General features: G+C 41.9%; 1 protein-coding gene across 3 annotated transcripts in view; it reads left to right on the forward strand.

Annotated features, from left to right (window-relative positions):
* Window positions 1–17310, forward strand: part of Naa15-16 (N-alpha-acetyltransferase 15/16) — a 244969-nt gene that overhangs the window by 224048 nt on the left and 3611 nt on the right. For 2 of the 3 annotated variants that reach the window (XM_070093550.1, XM_070093551.1), the window contains exons 13-17: window positions 13230–13372; window positions 13543–13728; window positions 14547–14769; window positions 16484–16581; window positions 17174–17251. In XM_070093550.1, the coding sequence (XP_069949651.1) occupies window positions 13230–13372; window positions 13543–13728; window positions 14547–14769; window positions 16484–16581; window positions 17174–17251 (728 nt within the window). The remainder of the gene's footprint in view (window positions 1–13229; window positions 13373–13542; window positions 13729–14546; window positions 14770–16483; window positions 16582–17173; window positions 17252–17310) is intronic. The other variant, XM_070093552.1, reaches the window with a different exon arrangement.

A 17310-nucleotide genomic window follows, 5' to 3' on the forward strand; every position in this document is an offset into this window, starting at 1 on the left:
CAGTTAATTTAGCGGGCTTCCATGTTAGTTTTTTTTTTAATAGTCTACGCAGGTTGTGGAAACAATCAGATATAAAGTAAATGTTATCGAGAACCAGTAGCAGGTAACGAAAGTAAATTGAATACAGCTGCAGATTCGTGCCGTTTACACCAGATATTGTAGGAGACGTCTGCAATTATCGAAGACTTAATTCTAAGGCATTGACGAGTGTTTTGCAAGGAATGACTACTCTCTATGAAATATTGTGTATTTAAGCAAGATGATGAGTGGGTGCCTACGGTTGGTTGACTTGCCTGTGGAGTCGGCCTCGGTCACCGCTCCCAGATGGGAATGTATTCCCCACTCCCCTCCCCTCCTTGACTCCTTCATTCCTTTCCTCCCTCCCTGCCTCAGGCTTCCCCACGCTATAATTGGGTAAGCTTGCTTGCCCTGCGTGTCACACGGGTATTGCGTGTGATCTTGAACTTGAAAGTAACCAAGGACGACCACGGACTCGAGTGGTCGATGGTACAGAGACGACCACGGACTCTAGTGGTCGATGGTACAGAGACGACCACGGACTCTAGGGGTCGCTGGTAGAGCTTTACCTATCTCAATAATAATTCATCATGTATACCCCTCCATATTTAATTTGACAAATATTTCTTGGTAAATGTTATTTTTTTTCTCTTAGAGCCGAGACAAAGTAAACATCTGTATAACTTTTAGAAAAAATTCTCTCTCTCTCTCTCTCTCTCTCTCTCTCTCTCTCTCTCTCTCTCTCTCTCTCTCTCTCTCTCTCTCTCTCTCTCTCTCTCTCTCTCTCTCTCTCTCTCTCTCTCTCTCTCTCTCTCTCTCTCTCTCTCTCTCTCTCTCTCTCTCTCTCTCTCTCTCTGTGTGTGTGTGTGTTGAGAGAGATTGAAGCTGGACTAGTTCCTGCAACAGGTGTTAGGTCATGCTGGACCAGTTCCTGCAACAGGTGTTAGGTCATGCTGGACCAGTTCCTGCAACAGGTGTTAGGTCATGCTGGACCAGTTCCTGCAACAGGTGTTAGGTCATGCTGGACCAGTTCCTGCAACAGGTGTTAGGTCATGCTGGACCAGTTCCTGCAACAGGTGTTAGGTCATGCTGGACCAGTTCCTGCAACAGGTGTTAGGTCATGCTGGACCAGTTCCTGCAACAGGTGTTAGGTCATGCTGGACCAGTTCCTGCAACAGGTGTTAGGTCATGCTGGACCAGTTCCTGCAACAGGTGTTAGGTCATGCTGGACCAGTTCCTGCAACAGGTGTTAGGTCATGCTGGACCAGTTCCTGCAACAGGTGTTAGGTCATGCTGGACCAGTTCCTGCAACAGGTGTTAGGTCATGCTGGACCAGTTCCTGCAACAGGTGTTAGGTCATGCTGGACCAGTTTCTGCAACAGGTGTTAGGTCATGCTGGACCAGTTCCTGCAACAGGTGTCAGGTCATGCTGGACCAGTTCCTGCAACAGGTGTTAGGTCATGCTGGGCCAGTTCCTGCAACAGGTTAGGTCATGCTGGGCCAGTTCCTGCAACAGGTTAGGTCATGCTGGACCAGTTCCTGCAACAAGTGTCAGGTCATGCTGGACCAGTTCCTGCAACAGGTTAGGTCATGCTGGACCAGTTCCTGCAACAAGTGTCAGGTCATGCTGGACCAGTTCCTGCAACAGGTGTTAGGTCATGCTGGACCAGTTCCTGCAACAGGTGTTAGGTCATGCTGGACCAGTTCCTGCAACAGGTGTTAGGTCATGCTGGACCAGTTCCTGCAACAGGTGTTAGGTCATGCTGGACCAGTTCCTGCAACAGGTGTCAGGTCATGCTGGACCAGTTCCTGCAACAGGTGTCAGGTCATGCTGGACTAGTTCCTGCAACAGGTGTCAGGATTCAGTCACTGATGATTCAGTTACTGCCGTTCCTCTGATAATTCAGTTACTGCCGTTCCTCTGATAATTCAGTTACTGCCGTTCCTCTGATGATTCAGTTACTGCCGTTCCTCTGATGATTCAGTTACTGCCGTTCCTCTGATGATTCAGTTACTGCCGTTCCTCTGATGATTCAGTTACTGCCGTTCTGATAATTCAGTTACTGCCGTTCCTCTGATAATTCAGTTACTGCCGTTCCTCTGATAATTCAGTTACTGCCGTTCCTCTGATAATTCAGTTACTGCCGTTCCTCTGATAATTCAGTTACTGCCGTTCCTCTGTTGATTCATTTACTGTCGTTCCTCTGATGATTCAGTTATTGCCGTTCCTCTGATGATTCAGTTACTGCCGTTCCTCTGATGATTCAGTTACTGCCGTTCCTCTGATGATTCAGTTACTGCCGTTCCTCTGATGATTCAGTTACTGCCGTTCCTCTGATGATTCAGTTACTGCCGTTCCTCTGATGATTCAGTTACTGCCGTTCCTCTGATGATTCAGTTACTGCCGTTCATCTGATGATTGTTACTGCCGTTCCTCTGTTGATTCAGTTACTGCCGTTCCTCTGATGATTCAGTTACTGCCGTTTCTCTGATGATTCAGTTACTACCGTTCATCTGATGATTCAGTTACTGCCGTTCCTCTGATGATTCAGTTACTGCCGTTCCTCTGATGATTCAGTTACTGCCGTTCCTCTGATGATTCAGTTACTGCCGTTCCTCTGATGATTCAGTTACTGCCGTTCCTCTGATGATTCAGTTACTGTCGTTCCTCTGATGATTCAGTTACTGCCGTTCCTCTGATGATTCAGTTACTGCCGTTCCTCTGATGATTCAGTTACTGCCGTTCCTCTGATGATTCAGTTACTGCCGTTCCTCTGATGATTCAGTTACTGCCGTTCCTCTGATGATTCAGTTACTGCCGTTCCTCTGATGATTCAGTTACTGCCGTTCCTCTGATGATTCAGTTACTGCCGTTCCTCTGATGATTCAGTTACTGCCGTTCCTCTGATGATTCAGTTACTGCCGTTCCTCTGATGATTCAGTTACTGCCGTTCCTCTGATGATTCAGTTACTGCCGTTCCTCTGATGATTCAGTTACTGCCGTTCCTCTGATGATTCAGTTACTGCCGTTCCTCTGATGATTCAGTTACTGCCGTTCCTCTGATGATTCAGTTACTGCCGTTCCTCTGATGATTCAGTTACTGCCGTTCCTCTGATGATTCAGTTACTGCCGTTCCTCTGATGATTCAGTTACTGCCGTTCCTCTGATGATTCAGTTACTGCCGTTCCTCTGATGATTCAGTTACTGCCGTTCCTCTGATGATTCAGTTACTGCCGTTCCTCTGATGATTCAGTTACTGCCGTTCCTCTGATGATTCAGTTACTGCCGTTCCTCTGATGATTCAGTTACTGCCGTTCCTCTGATGATTCAGTTACTGCCGTTCCTCTGATGATTCAGTTACTGCCGTTCCTCTGATGATTCAGTTACTGCCGTTCCTCTGATGATTCAGTTACTGCCGTTCCTCTGATGATTCAGTTACTGCCGTTCCTCTGATGATTCAGTTACTGCCGTTCCTCTGATGATTCAGTTACTGCCGTTCCTCTGATGATTCAGTTACTGCCGTTCCTCTGATGATTCAGTTACTGCCGTTCCTCTGATGATTCAGTTACTGCCGTTCCTCTGATGATTCAGTTACTGCCGTTCCTCTGATGATTCAGTTACTGCCGTTCCTCTGATGATTCAGTTACTGCCGTTCCTCTGATGATTCAGTTACTGCCGTTCCTCTGATGATTCAGTTACTGCCGTTCCTCTGATGATTCAGTTACTGCCGTTCCTCTGATGATTCAGTTACTGCCGTTCCTCTGATGATTCAGTTACTGCCGTTCCTCTGATGATTCAGTTACTGCCGTTCCTCTGATGATTCAGTTACTGCCGTTCCTCTGATGATTCAGTTACTGCCGTTCCTCTGATGATTCAGTTACTGCCGTTCCTCTGATGATTCAGTTACTGCCGTTCCTCTGATGATTCAGTTACTGCCGTTCCTCTGATGATTCAGTTACTGCCGTTCCTCTGATGATTCAGTTACTGCCGTTCCTCTGATGATTCAGTTACTGCCGTTCCTCTGATGATTCAGTTACTGCCGTTCCTCTGATGATTCAGTTACTGCCGTTCCTCTGATGATTCAGTTACTGCCGTTCCTCTGATGATTCAGTTACTGCCGTTCCTCTGATGATTCAGTTACTGCCGTTCCTCTGATGATTCAGTTACTGCCGTTCCTCTGATGATTCAGTTACTGCCGTTCCTCTGATGATTCAGTTACTGCCGTTCCTCTGATGATTCAGTTACTGCCGTTCCTCTGATGATTCAGTTACTGCCGTTCCTCTGATGATTCAGTTACTGCCGTTCCTCTGATGATTCAGTTACTGCCGTTCCTCTGATGATTCAGTTACTGCCGTTCCTCTGATGATTCAGTTACTGCCGTTCCTCTGATGATTCAGTTACTGCCGTTCCTCTGATGATTCAGTTACTGCCGTTCCTCTGATGATTCAGTTACTGCCGTTCCTCTGATGATTCAGTTACTGCCGTTCCTCTGATGATTCAGTTACTGCCGTTCCTCTGATGATTCAGTTACTGCCGTTCCTCTGATGATTCAGTTACTGCCGTTCCTCTGATGATTCAGTTACTGCCGTTCCTCTGATGATTCAGTTACTGCCGTTCCTCTGATGATTCAGTTACTGCCGTTCCTCTGATGATTCAGTTACTGCCGTTCCTCTGATGATTCAGTTACTGCCGTTCCTCTGATGATTCAGTTACTGCCGTTCCTCTGATGATTCAGTTACTGCCGTTCCTCTGATGATTCAGTTACTGCCGTTCCTCTGATGATTCAGTTACTGCCGTTCCTCTGATGATTCAGTTACTGCCGTTCCTCTGATGATTCAGTTACTGCCGTTCCTCTGATGATTCAGTTACTGCCGTTCCTCTGATGATTCAGTTACTGCCGTTCCTCTGATGATTCAGTTACTGCCGTTCCTCTGATGATTCAGTTACTGCCGTTCCTCTGATGATTCAGTTACTGCCGTTCCTCTGATGATTCAGTTACTGCCGTTCCTCTGATGATTCAGTTACTGCCGTTCCTCTGATGATTCAGTTACTGCCGTTCCTCTGATGATTCAGTTACTGCCGTTCCTCTGATGATTCAGTTACTGCCGTTCCTCTGATGATTCAGTTACTGCCGTTCCTCTGATGATTCAGTTACTGCCGTTCCTCTGATGATTCAGTTACTGCCGTTCCTCTGATGATTCAGTTACTGCCGTTCCTCTGATGATTCAGTTACTGCCGTTCCTCTGATGATTCAGTTACTGCCGTTCCTCTGATGATTCAGTTACTGCCGTTCCTCTGATGATTCAGTTACTGCCGTTCCTCTGATGATTCAGTTACTGCCGTTCCTCTGATGATTCAGTTACTGCCGTTCCTCTGATGATTCAGTTACTGCCGTTCCTCTGATGATTCAGTTACTGCCGTTCCTCTGATGATTCAGTTACTGCCGTTCCTCTGATGATTCAGTTACTGCCGTTCCTCTGATGATTCAGTTACTGCCGTTCCTCTGATGATTCAGTTACTGCCGTTCCTCTGATGATTCAGTTACTGCCGTTCCTCTGATGATTCAGTTACTGCCGTTCCTCTGATGATTCAGTTACTGCCGTTCCTCTGATGATTCAGTTACTGCCGTTCCTCTGATGATTCAGTTACTGCCGTTCCTCTGATGATTCAGTTACTGCCGTTCCTCTGATGATTCAGTTACTGCCGTTCCTCTGATGATTCAGTTACTGCCGTTCCTCTGATGATTCAGTTACTGCCGTTCCTCTGATGATTCAGTTACTGCCGTTCCTCTGATGATTCAGTTACTGCCGTTCCTCTGATGATTCAGTTACTGCCGTTCCTCTGATGATTCAGTTACTGCCGTTCCTCTGATGATTCAGTTACTGCCGTTCCTCTGATGATTCAGTTACTGCCGTTCCTCTGATGATTCAGTTACTGCCGTTCCTCTGATGATTCAGTTACTGCCGTTCCTCTGATGATTCAGACTGCCGTCATTCAGTTACTGCCGGTCCTCTGATGATTCAGTTACTGCCGTTCCTCTGATGATTCAGTTACTGCCGTTCCTCTGATGATTCAGTTACTGCCGTTCCTCTGATGATTCAGTTACTGCCGTTCCTCTGATGATTCAGTTACTGCCGTTCCTCTGATGATTCAGTTACTGCCGTTCCTCTGATGATTCAGTTACTGCCGTTCCTCTGATGATTCAGTTACTGGCGTTCCTCTGATGATTGTTACTGGCGTTCCTCTGATGATTCAGTTACTGCCGTTCCTCTGATGATTCAGTTACTGCCGTTCCTCTGATGATTCAGTTACTGCCGTTCCTCTGATGATTCATTTACTGCCGTTCCTCTGATGATTCATTTACTGCCGTTCCTCTGATGATTCATTTACTGCCGTTCCTCTGATGATTCATTTACTGCCGTTCCTCTGATGATTCAGTTACTGCCGTTCCTCTGATGATTCAGTTACTGCCGTTCCTCTGATAATTCAGTTACTGCCGTTCGTTTGATTTAGTCACTGCTGTTTCTTTGATTAAGTCACTGTCGTTCCTCTGATGATGCAGCCACCGCCGTTCCTCTGATGATTCAGTCACTGCCGTTCCTCTGATGATTCGGTCACTGCCCTTCCTCTGATGATGCAGCCACTGCCGTTCCTCTGATGATTCAGTTACTGCCGTTCCTCTGATGATTCGGTCACTGCCGTTCCTCTGATGATTGTCACTGCTGTTCCTCTGATGAATCGGTCACTGCCCTTCCTTTGATGATTCAGTCACTGCCGTTCCTCTGATGATTCAATCACTTCCTCTGAGCAGCGTTGAAGCTCCTCGTTTACCTTAACCCTTTCAGGGTCGACAGGCCCTCTCAGAGACTTGTTCTCAGGGTCGCCCAAATTTCAAAAAAAAAAAATTTTCTTGTGAAAAGAAAGAATCTTTTCTCGATCATTATGACACCAAAAGTATGAAATTTGATGGAAAACTTACGGAATTATGCTCTCGCGAAGTTAGCGGTCTCGACGATGTTTTCGCATCGGCGCTTTTGCCCACTTTGAGCCCTATTTTCAGCCAATCCCAGTGTACTAGTCGACAAAAATCATAACTATTTCGCTAGAACTCCATTTTTTCTATCGAATGGGTACAAGAGACCACCATTTACCGATTTCAACTATTGAATACAGTGGTCAGAATTTAGCAGTTTTGCCAATTTCACACAAATTTCAAAAGATGCCAATTTCCGAATAGGGTCCTGAATAAACAAGAAAGACATTCCTGGCACAAAAATAACATTTCCTCTGTTCATTAGTCACGTCCCCATGCCCCCCTTACATTCTTTTGCTTTCCACTTTGAATATTTGTTCTCACAAAAAAATAGAAGATTTACTGTTATGCAGACTACTGCATTAGTGTAGAAATGGTATAAATAATATCAGCGTACTTGTGAAAGAATATTAGACTCACCAGTTGACGTGTATTGGACGCTTAGTATGATTTGTTTACTTTTGAACCTTGGTAAAAATCGAAGAGTTCTGCTACTTTGAGCTCAATTTCAAGGTACTTTTCATTGTAAAACCAGTCAAGATTATCTCAATTTCTGTAATATGTCTTCCATTCTATGAAATGAGACCAGGAAAACTAGAATACAACAATAAATACCATACGAAAATACAGTGCAAAATCGTTGTTTTAATCCAAAAACACGGTCAAAGTTTTTTTCCCTCATTACGCACTGTGCGCTGCAGGATTTTTTTATACCACGCACACTGACCACATAGACCCATTCTTTCATATGTAGGCCTACCAGCTTTCGTTAGATTTGAGGGCGCTAGAATTTAGGCATACTAGTACGTCAAAAACCCTGGGTAGTAAGCCGTACTAGTACGGCCGAAACCCTGAAAGGGTTAAGCAGGTTTCACTAAATTTGTCAGGTTTCCAGGATGGAGATTATAAGTGTCAGTGGTGTGACCCTTGCCGGGGATGTTGAAGCATTGTATATAACTGAGAGAGATTGCTTGGTTAGTGTAGTTATACCTGCTTGCTTGACAGTAACCATTCATCGAGAGACAACTGCATTAAGATGTTGTAGCCCCCTGGGCTGCAGGTACTCTCAGGCACCCCCAGTGATATTTTGTACCCCCTGGGCTGCAGGTACTCTCAGGCACCCCCAGTGATATTTTGTACCCCTGGGCTGCAGGTACTCTCAGGCACCCCCAGTGATATTTTGTACCCCCTGGGCTGCAGGTACTCTCAGGCACTCCAGTGATATTTTGTACCCCCTGGGCTGCAGGTACTCTCAGGCACCCCAATGATATTTTGTACCCCCTGGGCTGCAGGTACTCTCAGGCACCCCCAGTGATATTTTGTACCCCCTGGGCTGCAGGTACTCTCAGGCACCCCCAGTGATATTTTGTACCCCCTGGGCTGCAGGTACTCTCAGGCACCCCCAGTGATATTTTGTACCCCTGGGCTGCAGGTACTCTCAGGCACTCCAGTGATATTTTGTACCCCCTGGGCTGCAGGTACTCTCAGGCACCCCTACTGATATTTTGTAGTCTCCTGAGCTGCAGGTACTCAGGGACTCCTAGTGATATTTTGGAGCCCCCTGAGCTGCAGGTACTCTCAGGCACCCCCAGTGATATTTTGTACCCCCCTGAGCTGCAGGTACTCTCAGGCACCCCTAGTGATATTTTTACAAGGGAAAAAAATAAAAAAATATTAAATACTGTTACAATGTTAATTACAATTAAAATTTAAACATTTGCTTTGCGAAATTTCTTGGAAATAAATTTCTCCAAAACATCAGTATATTGCAAGTTTAGTTATGTGCATAAAAGGTTATGTTTTAACACAATAACACACTGGCAAAATCCACATCATTAATTTTAAACTTATTTCAGTCATCATTAAAAAAAAAAGGTAATATGAAAACTATATAAAAAGGACAGTAGGCCTTTGCCGCTAGGCTTGACAGGTTGACACAATGACACTCGGCTATAAGGTTTTAGCAAACCAAATAACATCTATCTGCCTTATAGGGATCCATTTTTAAATCTCTAGCAAAAATTATCATATACGTAATGTAATAACATACTATAATTATAAACTTACAGGAGTAACTGTCATCTCTGTAATCTCTGGAGGCCCTCCAGCTGGTGGAGGACCCTGGGCTGCAGCCCCTAAAACCCATGTCTTAATCCAGCCCTGCGTGGAGGTATAATCTAATCAGCCTGGTTAGACAGTAACCATCCTCAGTGGTATAGTCCAGTCAGTCTGGTTAGACAGCAAGCATCTATGAAAGCAATGTAATTTTTTTGATAGCCATTCACGGTTGGATATCCTGGACTGGAAGGTCATGTCAGCCTTTGTATCCTGGACTGGAAGGTCAGGTCAGCCTTTGTATCCTGGACTGGAAGGTCAGGTCAGCCTTTGTATCCTGGACTGGAAGGTCTGGTCAGCCTTTGTATCCTGGACTGGAAGGTCAGGTCAGCCTTTGTATCCTGGACTGGAAGGTCAGGTCAGCCTTTGTATCCTGGACTGGAAGGTCAGGTCAGCCTTTGTATCCTGGACTGGAAGGTCAGGATCATGCTAGCATGAGGGTTGAGGGCGAGCTGTGGGATTCCCACAGACAGGAATCTGAACCCTAAGAGCAGGATATCGTAATGTGTGTTGTGTTCCATCCCAGCCTGACCTACCCAAAGATACTCAACCATAACACACAATCACCAGCATGAACAAACTTAAGTAGATATTACACTCGCACTAAGATAATAGTTTTGTCTTTGTTTTCCTTATAAACTTAATATTAAATCAAAACAAAATAGCTGTTGTGACACGAGGTGTGGACCTGAGCATCTTTCATTGAATGATATTTTTTTTTATTATCATTGTACTTGTCAGTGAGTTGGCTTTTTAATTTTTCTAATTTGGCATCGTTTTTTTTAAATTGGTGGGTAATACCAGAATGGGATGTGATGGGGCTTTAGTATCTTTGTTGTAGATATATGTCTTTACATGCCGTCCAGTTTTCAGCATTTATATGCAGAAGTTATGTTCCTGAAATTGGTGCTTTATATAAAGAAGCCTCTGTATCAGACACACTATACATGAAAAGGTTAGGTACACACCACCTCCAAGGCCATATAAGTGTTTTAAATGTTTATTTCATCAAACATAATATGGTTTTTTAATACCTTACATTGTAGATGTTGTTGCTTGTTAACCACCATCTATCAGCACCTACTGGCACTATCACCACCTGACACCAGAGGCAGATCTATGTAACTAATGAGGCTTAAGCTTCAGGGACCCTAATCCTGAAGGGGCCCCAGAAGCGACTTTAGTCCACATTGCTTAAAAATTTTGGATCTACTGTGTGAGAAGGGGCTGCAAAGGGGTCCTCATAACAGTTCAAGCTTCAGGGCCCCAAAAATGTAGGTCTGCCACTGCCTGATACTGTCACTTATGACAGAAATATTTCATATTGTAGCTACTACCACTTCCACTAGGTCTACTCTCCTGATTTCTAAAGCCTTATCATACCTCTTCTTAAAACTTTGTATGAATTCCACCTCAACCACTTCACTCACCACTTCCTGACAACTCGAAAGCTGAAGAAATGCTTCCTAACATCCCTTTGACTCATCTGAGTTTTCAACTTCCAGCTGTGCCTTCCTATTACCCATCTCTGAAACATTCTGTCTCTGTTCACCTTGTCAATTCCTCTCAGTATTTTTAACATCAATATATTTACCCCTAGTCCTCCTGTCCTCCAGTGTTGTCATAGGACATACCCCTTAGCTCTGGGATTAGTCTTGCTGCAAACCCCTGCACTTTTTCCAATTTCTTGATGTGTTTGACCAGGTGTGGGTTCCATACTGGTGCTGCATACTCAAATATGGGCTGATGTACACAGTGTAGTGTTATAAATGACTCTTTACTTAGATGTAAAAATGCTATTCTTAGATTTGCCAGACACACATTTGCTGCAGCAAGTACCTACTTAGTTGATGTACACTTTGGGATATGCTCAGTATGATACTCACCCCAAGGTCCTCCTCTTTGAGTGAGGTTACTCCATCTCCAGTCTTCTTTGTCCCTCCCCAAGCTTCATAACTTTGCACTTGGTGGGGTTAAATTCCAGAAGCCATTTGTCAGACCAGGCCTGTAACCTTTCTTGGTTCTCGTCCACTTGTATTCTCATTATTTTTATGTTGTCTGCAAACAGGTATACAGTACGACCCCCGTATCCATGGATTCAATATCCAAAGTTTCAGTTATCCAGGCAGGTTTACTGTGGCCCAAAAAACAACTCTTAATTTTGCTTAAAAATGGCCCCAGAGCACAACAGTAGTGATGCTGGCAGTTCTTCAAAGCCTACGAGAAGCTGTGAAATGCTTGCCATCAGGGAAAAAAGTGCTAATTATAGACATATTTTGCTTAATTTATCAATTAAACTTATCATAGTTATGTATGCAAACAAAAATGACTTGTATATAGGGTTTGCAACTATCCACAGTTTCAGGTATTCACTGTAGGTCTTGGAATGTATCCCCCATTGATAAGGGGGGACTACTGCACCTCTGACTCTGCCTTCTGTCATGTTGTCCACATATATAAGAAACAGACCATACCACAGGTGGGGATAGAACCCACGATCAGACTCTCTCTGATCACGGGTTTTATCCCCGCCCATGGTATGGTTTGTTTGCAATCGTGTCATTACGATTTCGTGAGTCATATAAGAAACAGCACTGGCCTTAGGCCTGATCCTTGTGGAACCCCACTCGTCACATGCATGCATTTCCTGTTGCAGGCATTGTGAAGTTTTCGTGTGTGTGTATGCGTGTGTGCGTGTGTGTGTGCGTGTGTGTGTGTGCGTGTGTGTGTGTGCGTGTGTGTGTGTGTGTGTGTGTGTGCGTGTGTGCGCGTGTGTGCGCGTGTGTGCGCGTGTGTGCGTGTGTGCGTGTGTGTGCGTGTGTGGTCTTGCAATTTGGGTTTAAGATATGATTTTTTTTTTACATTTATCCATCTGTGTACACCTACCATCCGACTTACGACCTGCTTGACATATGACCACTCGACTTGCGACCTTGTTTTCTATGCCAAATTTCTGGGAAATAAACAACTGTTTGTGTTGTACAGTGTTTATCCTAAACCTTACAGTATAAAATACAGTACTAACAGCATAAAAAGTAAAAATTGAAATACCAAAATAAAACAATAAAATAAAGTCATTACAAAAATGTGATGTTGATACTCAGTAGTAAGGTTCGACTTGCGTCCATTTCGACTTACGACCAGTTTGTCGGGAACCGAACTCGTTCGTAAGTCGGATGGTACCTGTATTTGAAAGCTAATTTAGTTTATTATTTACTGATATGCTATTTTATGGTTTATTATTTACCTACACACTGTATTTGATTTTCTGGTGGCAAATTTTTGTTAATAGTAACTCAGGACCTCTCTCTCTCTCTGATAATTTCATAATTTCCCTCTTATTATTTCATAATTTCCAGGCATAAATTATGATGTATCTTTCTCATTTGCATTCCAAGGAGTACAGTCAAGGGATTTTGAACATTCCCTGTAAATTAGGTAACTGAATGAACTTGTACGTGCAGTGAAGGTTCTCTGTACATACTGTGAATCTGCGGTTTTGCCCACTTTAATGGGGGCTGTTAATGTACAGCAGTATTCCAGCCTTGAGAGGACAGTCATTCTTCATCTGACTTGGTTAATTTTCCCAGCTTAGTGCACATCACTTGAAATAAAAACGAAGTGAAATATTTCATTCAAAATATCTATTGCCCAAATCTCTTGTTTTGGTTATGCATTTCTTAGGAAATGTTGACATAACTAAGAGTGAAATTTAACGAGATTTTGTGAAAAAAAAAATAGTGTGCCTGTGATATGTCACCGGCTTTGAGGAAATGGTCATTAACCCTTAAACGGTCCAAACAAATCGGCGTTCAAATTCGTAGTGCTAAAAAGTAGATCTACTTTTTTTTTACACATTTTCAAATGTAAAACAAAAAAAAAGATTACATTTTTTTACATACTTTCAGATGTTGAAAAAACGTATATATATGTTTGGACCATTTAAGGGTTAATCAGGGCAAAACGTGTGGCTCCAACACATGTAGTCACTAATGAAATTCACTAAGCAAACACTCATTGAGAAGGGGATGACAGTACTAATCTCTAAATTTTTTATTCTAGCAAATATGAACCCGGCGGAACTCAAGAAACTGCGTTCGAAACAACGGAAAGCAGCCAAAAAAGCAGAGCAAAATAAAGTGGAAGAAAAGAAAAAAGAAGAAAAGAAAGCTGAACACCATAAAGCGAAATCTGGAGGAAATACGGTATGAACCTGTATATGTTTGTTGTGCTGTACAAGTCTTTTTTACATTGTATAATTTCATTGCAGTGCCAATAGCCTTTGTAAAAAAAAATATTGAAAGTTGATATAATTGTGGTGTATACAGTCTTATAAATACTGTATTGTACATGTTTTATCACCATTTCTTTTCAGGATGACTTGGATAATCAACCTGCGGAAGATTTAGACCCCAGTAAGCTGGAACGGACTGAGGATCCATTAGGTGAAGCTATTCATTTCTTGAAGCCACTTCAATCTTTAGCACCCAATAGAATCCAAACTCACTTAATGGCCTTTGAAATTTATCTACGAAAAGGCAAGCCACTACTCATGCTACAGGTAATTAAAAAACTAATACTGTATATAAGAAGTGGTTTTTGATTTATCACTTTTGTAATGTGCAATTTTTATTAACATTTTCACAGTCCAGATCCCCTGAATTAAAAGTGCTTGCAGTGTCCACATTTAAAAAAAATTCTTTTGAAATAGTAGAATTTTTTAATGAGGGGTAATGACACCAAAAATACAAAATTTGATTGAAAATTTCCATAATTATGCAGGTGCAAAGTTAACACTCTGGGACCAATTTATACATTGGCAGTTTTGCCGAATTTGTGTCCCATTTTAAGCTAATTCCATTGCTCAGTTCATCTAAATTCTTGACTATTTTGCTAGCTTGTCTTGTGTTCTATCAGTATAGCACAAGAAACTGCCCCTTCAACCAATTTGTCCAAATTTACACAAGGTTCAACAAATTCTAATTTAAAAACAGGCCAAGATAGACCATAGGTATTACAACCACTAAAGCAACCTTTCCTCTGTTCACTAATCACATCCCCAGTGTCTTCATTTTGAAAGATAGGGAGATGTTGCAGATCATTTGGTCATAGGAGTATCATGTCCAGGCACTTACAGAAAGACATCTAGAGAGTAGGTGATAAATGCATTTTCTTCTCTTGGCCCTCCCAGTCTTTATGGAAAATAACTGATGTATTTAAAAAATGTATTTGGATTGTCTGCATCATTGGCAGCTGTCACCCTTCACTATACATTTTTTGTATACCTAGATTATCTTATATCCATATAGATTTTGACTTTGTTCTCAAGAAGCCACTTTTATTTTCAGACCTTAAGAATTTTTTCCTGTTGTTTTTCAGGCACTTAAAAGAGCACTAAAACTGGAACCTTCCAACCCTGAACTCCACACGTGTTTGATACGATTCTTGCAATATAGACAAGAAAAACTTAGCTCTCAATGTGGGACCATCGTGGATGTTATTAATAGGGAAGTGACCAGACTTCTTCCAACAACAGATCATAATAAGCTTAATGAAGATTTCTTAAATAATAATCAAGAATCTCTCCCACACAGACTACAAGGTTTGCTCATATTTATGTATAGTAAACATAGGTTAATATGTATATTAAAGAAAATGGGAATAATTGTTTTAACATGTTTATTGTTCACATTGATGTTAAACTTTATATCCTCCTGAAGGATAGTGTATAAAAAAAGAATTCTGATTAATAGGACAAGAGAGGAATTATACAGGCCTTAATCTGCCAACCCCATGTGGCTTTCCTCATAATAGTGGTGTTGACAAAGGATTGCACAGTTTCTCCCTCCCTGATATTGTTATATTGGCATTAGTATGAAATTTTTGTTTCTGTTTTCCAAATTAATCACCACATGGTACTGCATGCTTACAGCTTTCATGAGTTATTTAATCTTTTAAGATCTTGCTGAAACCATCAGAGGCTTTTATTTTGACATTTTCTTTTTAATTTTCCCAAAACTCATTAGCAATGTGGTAACCATGTCATGTTGCCAAGGAAATAATTACATTTCTAAGAAAAGAAATTTGAATTAGTCACCATACTTGTCATTCACTATATGATGGGAGGAAACTGTTGGACTGCCACTGTTTTAAGATCATGTCTTCCAGCCCTGAGTTACAAACATTGGAATCTAAAATTCATGTTTGTGCTCTCACATATAACAACAGAGCAGTCAGTGCATAAAAGAAAACCCAGAGGAAAATATTGTATCCTTTAAAGACAAGCAATATGCTTACTTGTGGAGCAGCTGAAATCTGAGAAGCAGTTATTGAATGTCATCACAAGTTCAAAAAATCAAGCAAAGAAGCTAGAGATAGTTCTGAAGAAATAGATAAAGCTGCCATTAAAGCTCATATAGAAGACGAGAAAACCCTGGAAATTTTGGTTGAGGTCAATGAGGACAGGTTAATAAAAAAAAGTGCAATTAAAAAAAAAAGTCATCTCAAAATCATCAGATCTTCTCAAATCTGTGTTAGGTGAAGCAAGAGGAGCAGAAACTTCAAGGCAGCTTTGGCAGGGTCATCAGAGGAATACAATTTCATAATGGACCTATAAAATAAGCTGGAGAGATAAAAGGAAGAAATGCACAAACTTTGGCAAAACTGTTGATAGCTTATGTCAGTGAGGCAACTTTAAAATTCTAAGCAGCAGCATGGAAAAGATGATTATTTGAGGTATGTCTAGAGCTGAAAATATTAGAGGTGCAAGATAAGAAAACACATGAGCAATAAACATCAATGACAGTTAGTGTCAGAAGCTTAACCATAGGTTCTTTGGGAATCCTTAAGAAAAGAAAAACCATGTAAGCCTCCATCATAAAGCAGCACCAGGAGGAGAAGTCTGCCCACCATTATGGACAGCTGAAGAAATGTGAACGCTTCTGTAACATGCACCTTAGCTGACCTGACATTTTACACCTCGGTTACTTACCAGGCTTGGGCAACTGCTGTGACAGTTGCACACTTGTACATCTCAGCTGTTTATGCTATTGTACCAGTAAGTAGGAATTCCTCATAAACATTTCAAACAAATGTATTAAGCCAGCTTTCCAGAATCTCTTCATAGATAATATCCTGTTCACAATTCAGCATGTATACACGTGCATACCTCTGCTTGTACTCCTAGATACAATATGTGGTTTATATTTTCATTATTAAATACAGTATATATTGTGTACTTAACAGATGTTATCGTTTTCGTCATGCAGTAATATTGATTTATACACTATTAAGTGAAATGCCAATTTAATTTACAGCTGCCCGTTCAATGGTGCTTCTGGATGGTGTACAACGTGAGCGTGCCCTTTCCATTGCTACAGTTCTTGATTCACATCTAAATGACAGAACTCATGAGGTATGTTTAAACACAAATATTTCCAGTTATGTTTTGTGTACAAGGGGCTTAGGCATACAGCATGCACATGTGAGCCTGTTAGATTGGAGTGAGTGGAGAAGTATGGTTTTTAGGACTTGACAAGCTGTGGGAGTGTGAGCAGGCTAATATTTTGTGAAGGGATTCAGGGAAACAGGTTAGCCAGCCTCAGATCCTGGGGAAATGTTGAATAATCTTTCCTCTCTAGGCCATGCTTGTTGTAAGAGGCAACTAAAATGCCAAGGCATATTTTTTTTTTTTCATTGTAGAAGAATATAAGGTATATGTGGGTAGGCAACAGCCATGTTTTTCCTTATCTCTTCACCACTGTTATCCCATAAATATACATTAACACATCAGTCACATAGAGCATTACATGTATAGGTTTCTGGAAATGACTAAGAGATACTGCCTATGTATTACATGTGTTCATTGTATAAGAAAATGATTGCTTTGCATATTATATAAGACAAAGCATTTATCACAGCTCAGAATGTGCTATGCATTCCACACATAAACTTTATTAATTTATTTTTTTCATTAACCTATTTACTATCATGACTTCCCACCAAAGCAGGGTGACCCAAAGAAGAAAACACATTCACCAACATCTACTCAGTTGCCATCTTTCCAGAAGTTTGCTGACATCACAGTAAGATTATTGGGATAGTTTTTTCACTTGTGATGTGATTAGATTGCTATGTAATTTTT

This window comes from Cherax quadricarinatus, chromosome 43 (assembly GCF_038502225.1).
Source record: "Cherax quadricarinatus isolate ZL_2023a chromosome 43, ASM3850222v1, whole genome shotgun sequence".
Lineage (NCBI taxonomy): Eukaryota > Metazoa > Arthropoda > Malacostraca > Decapoda > Parastacidae > Cherax > Cherax quadricarinatus.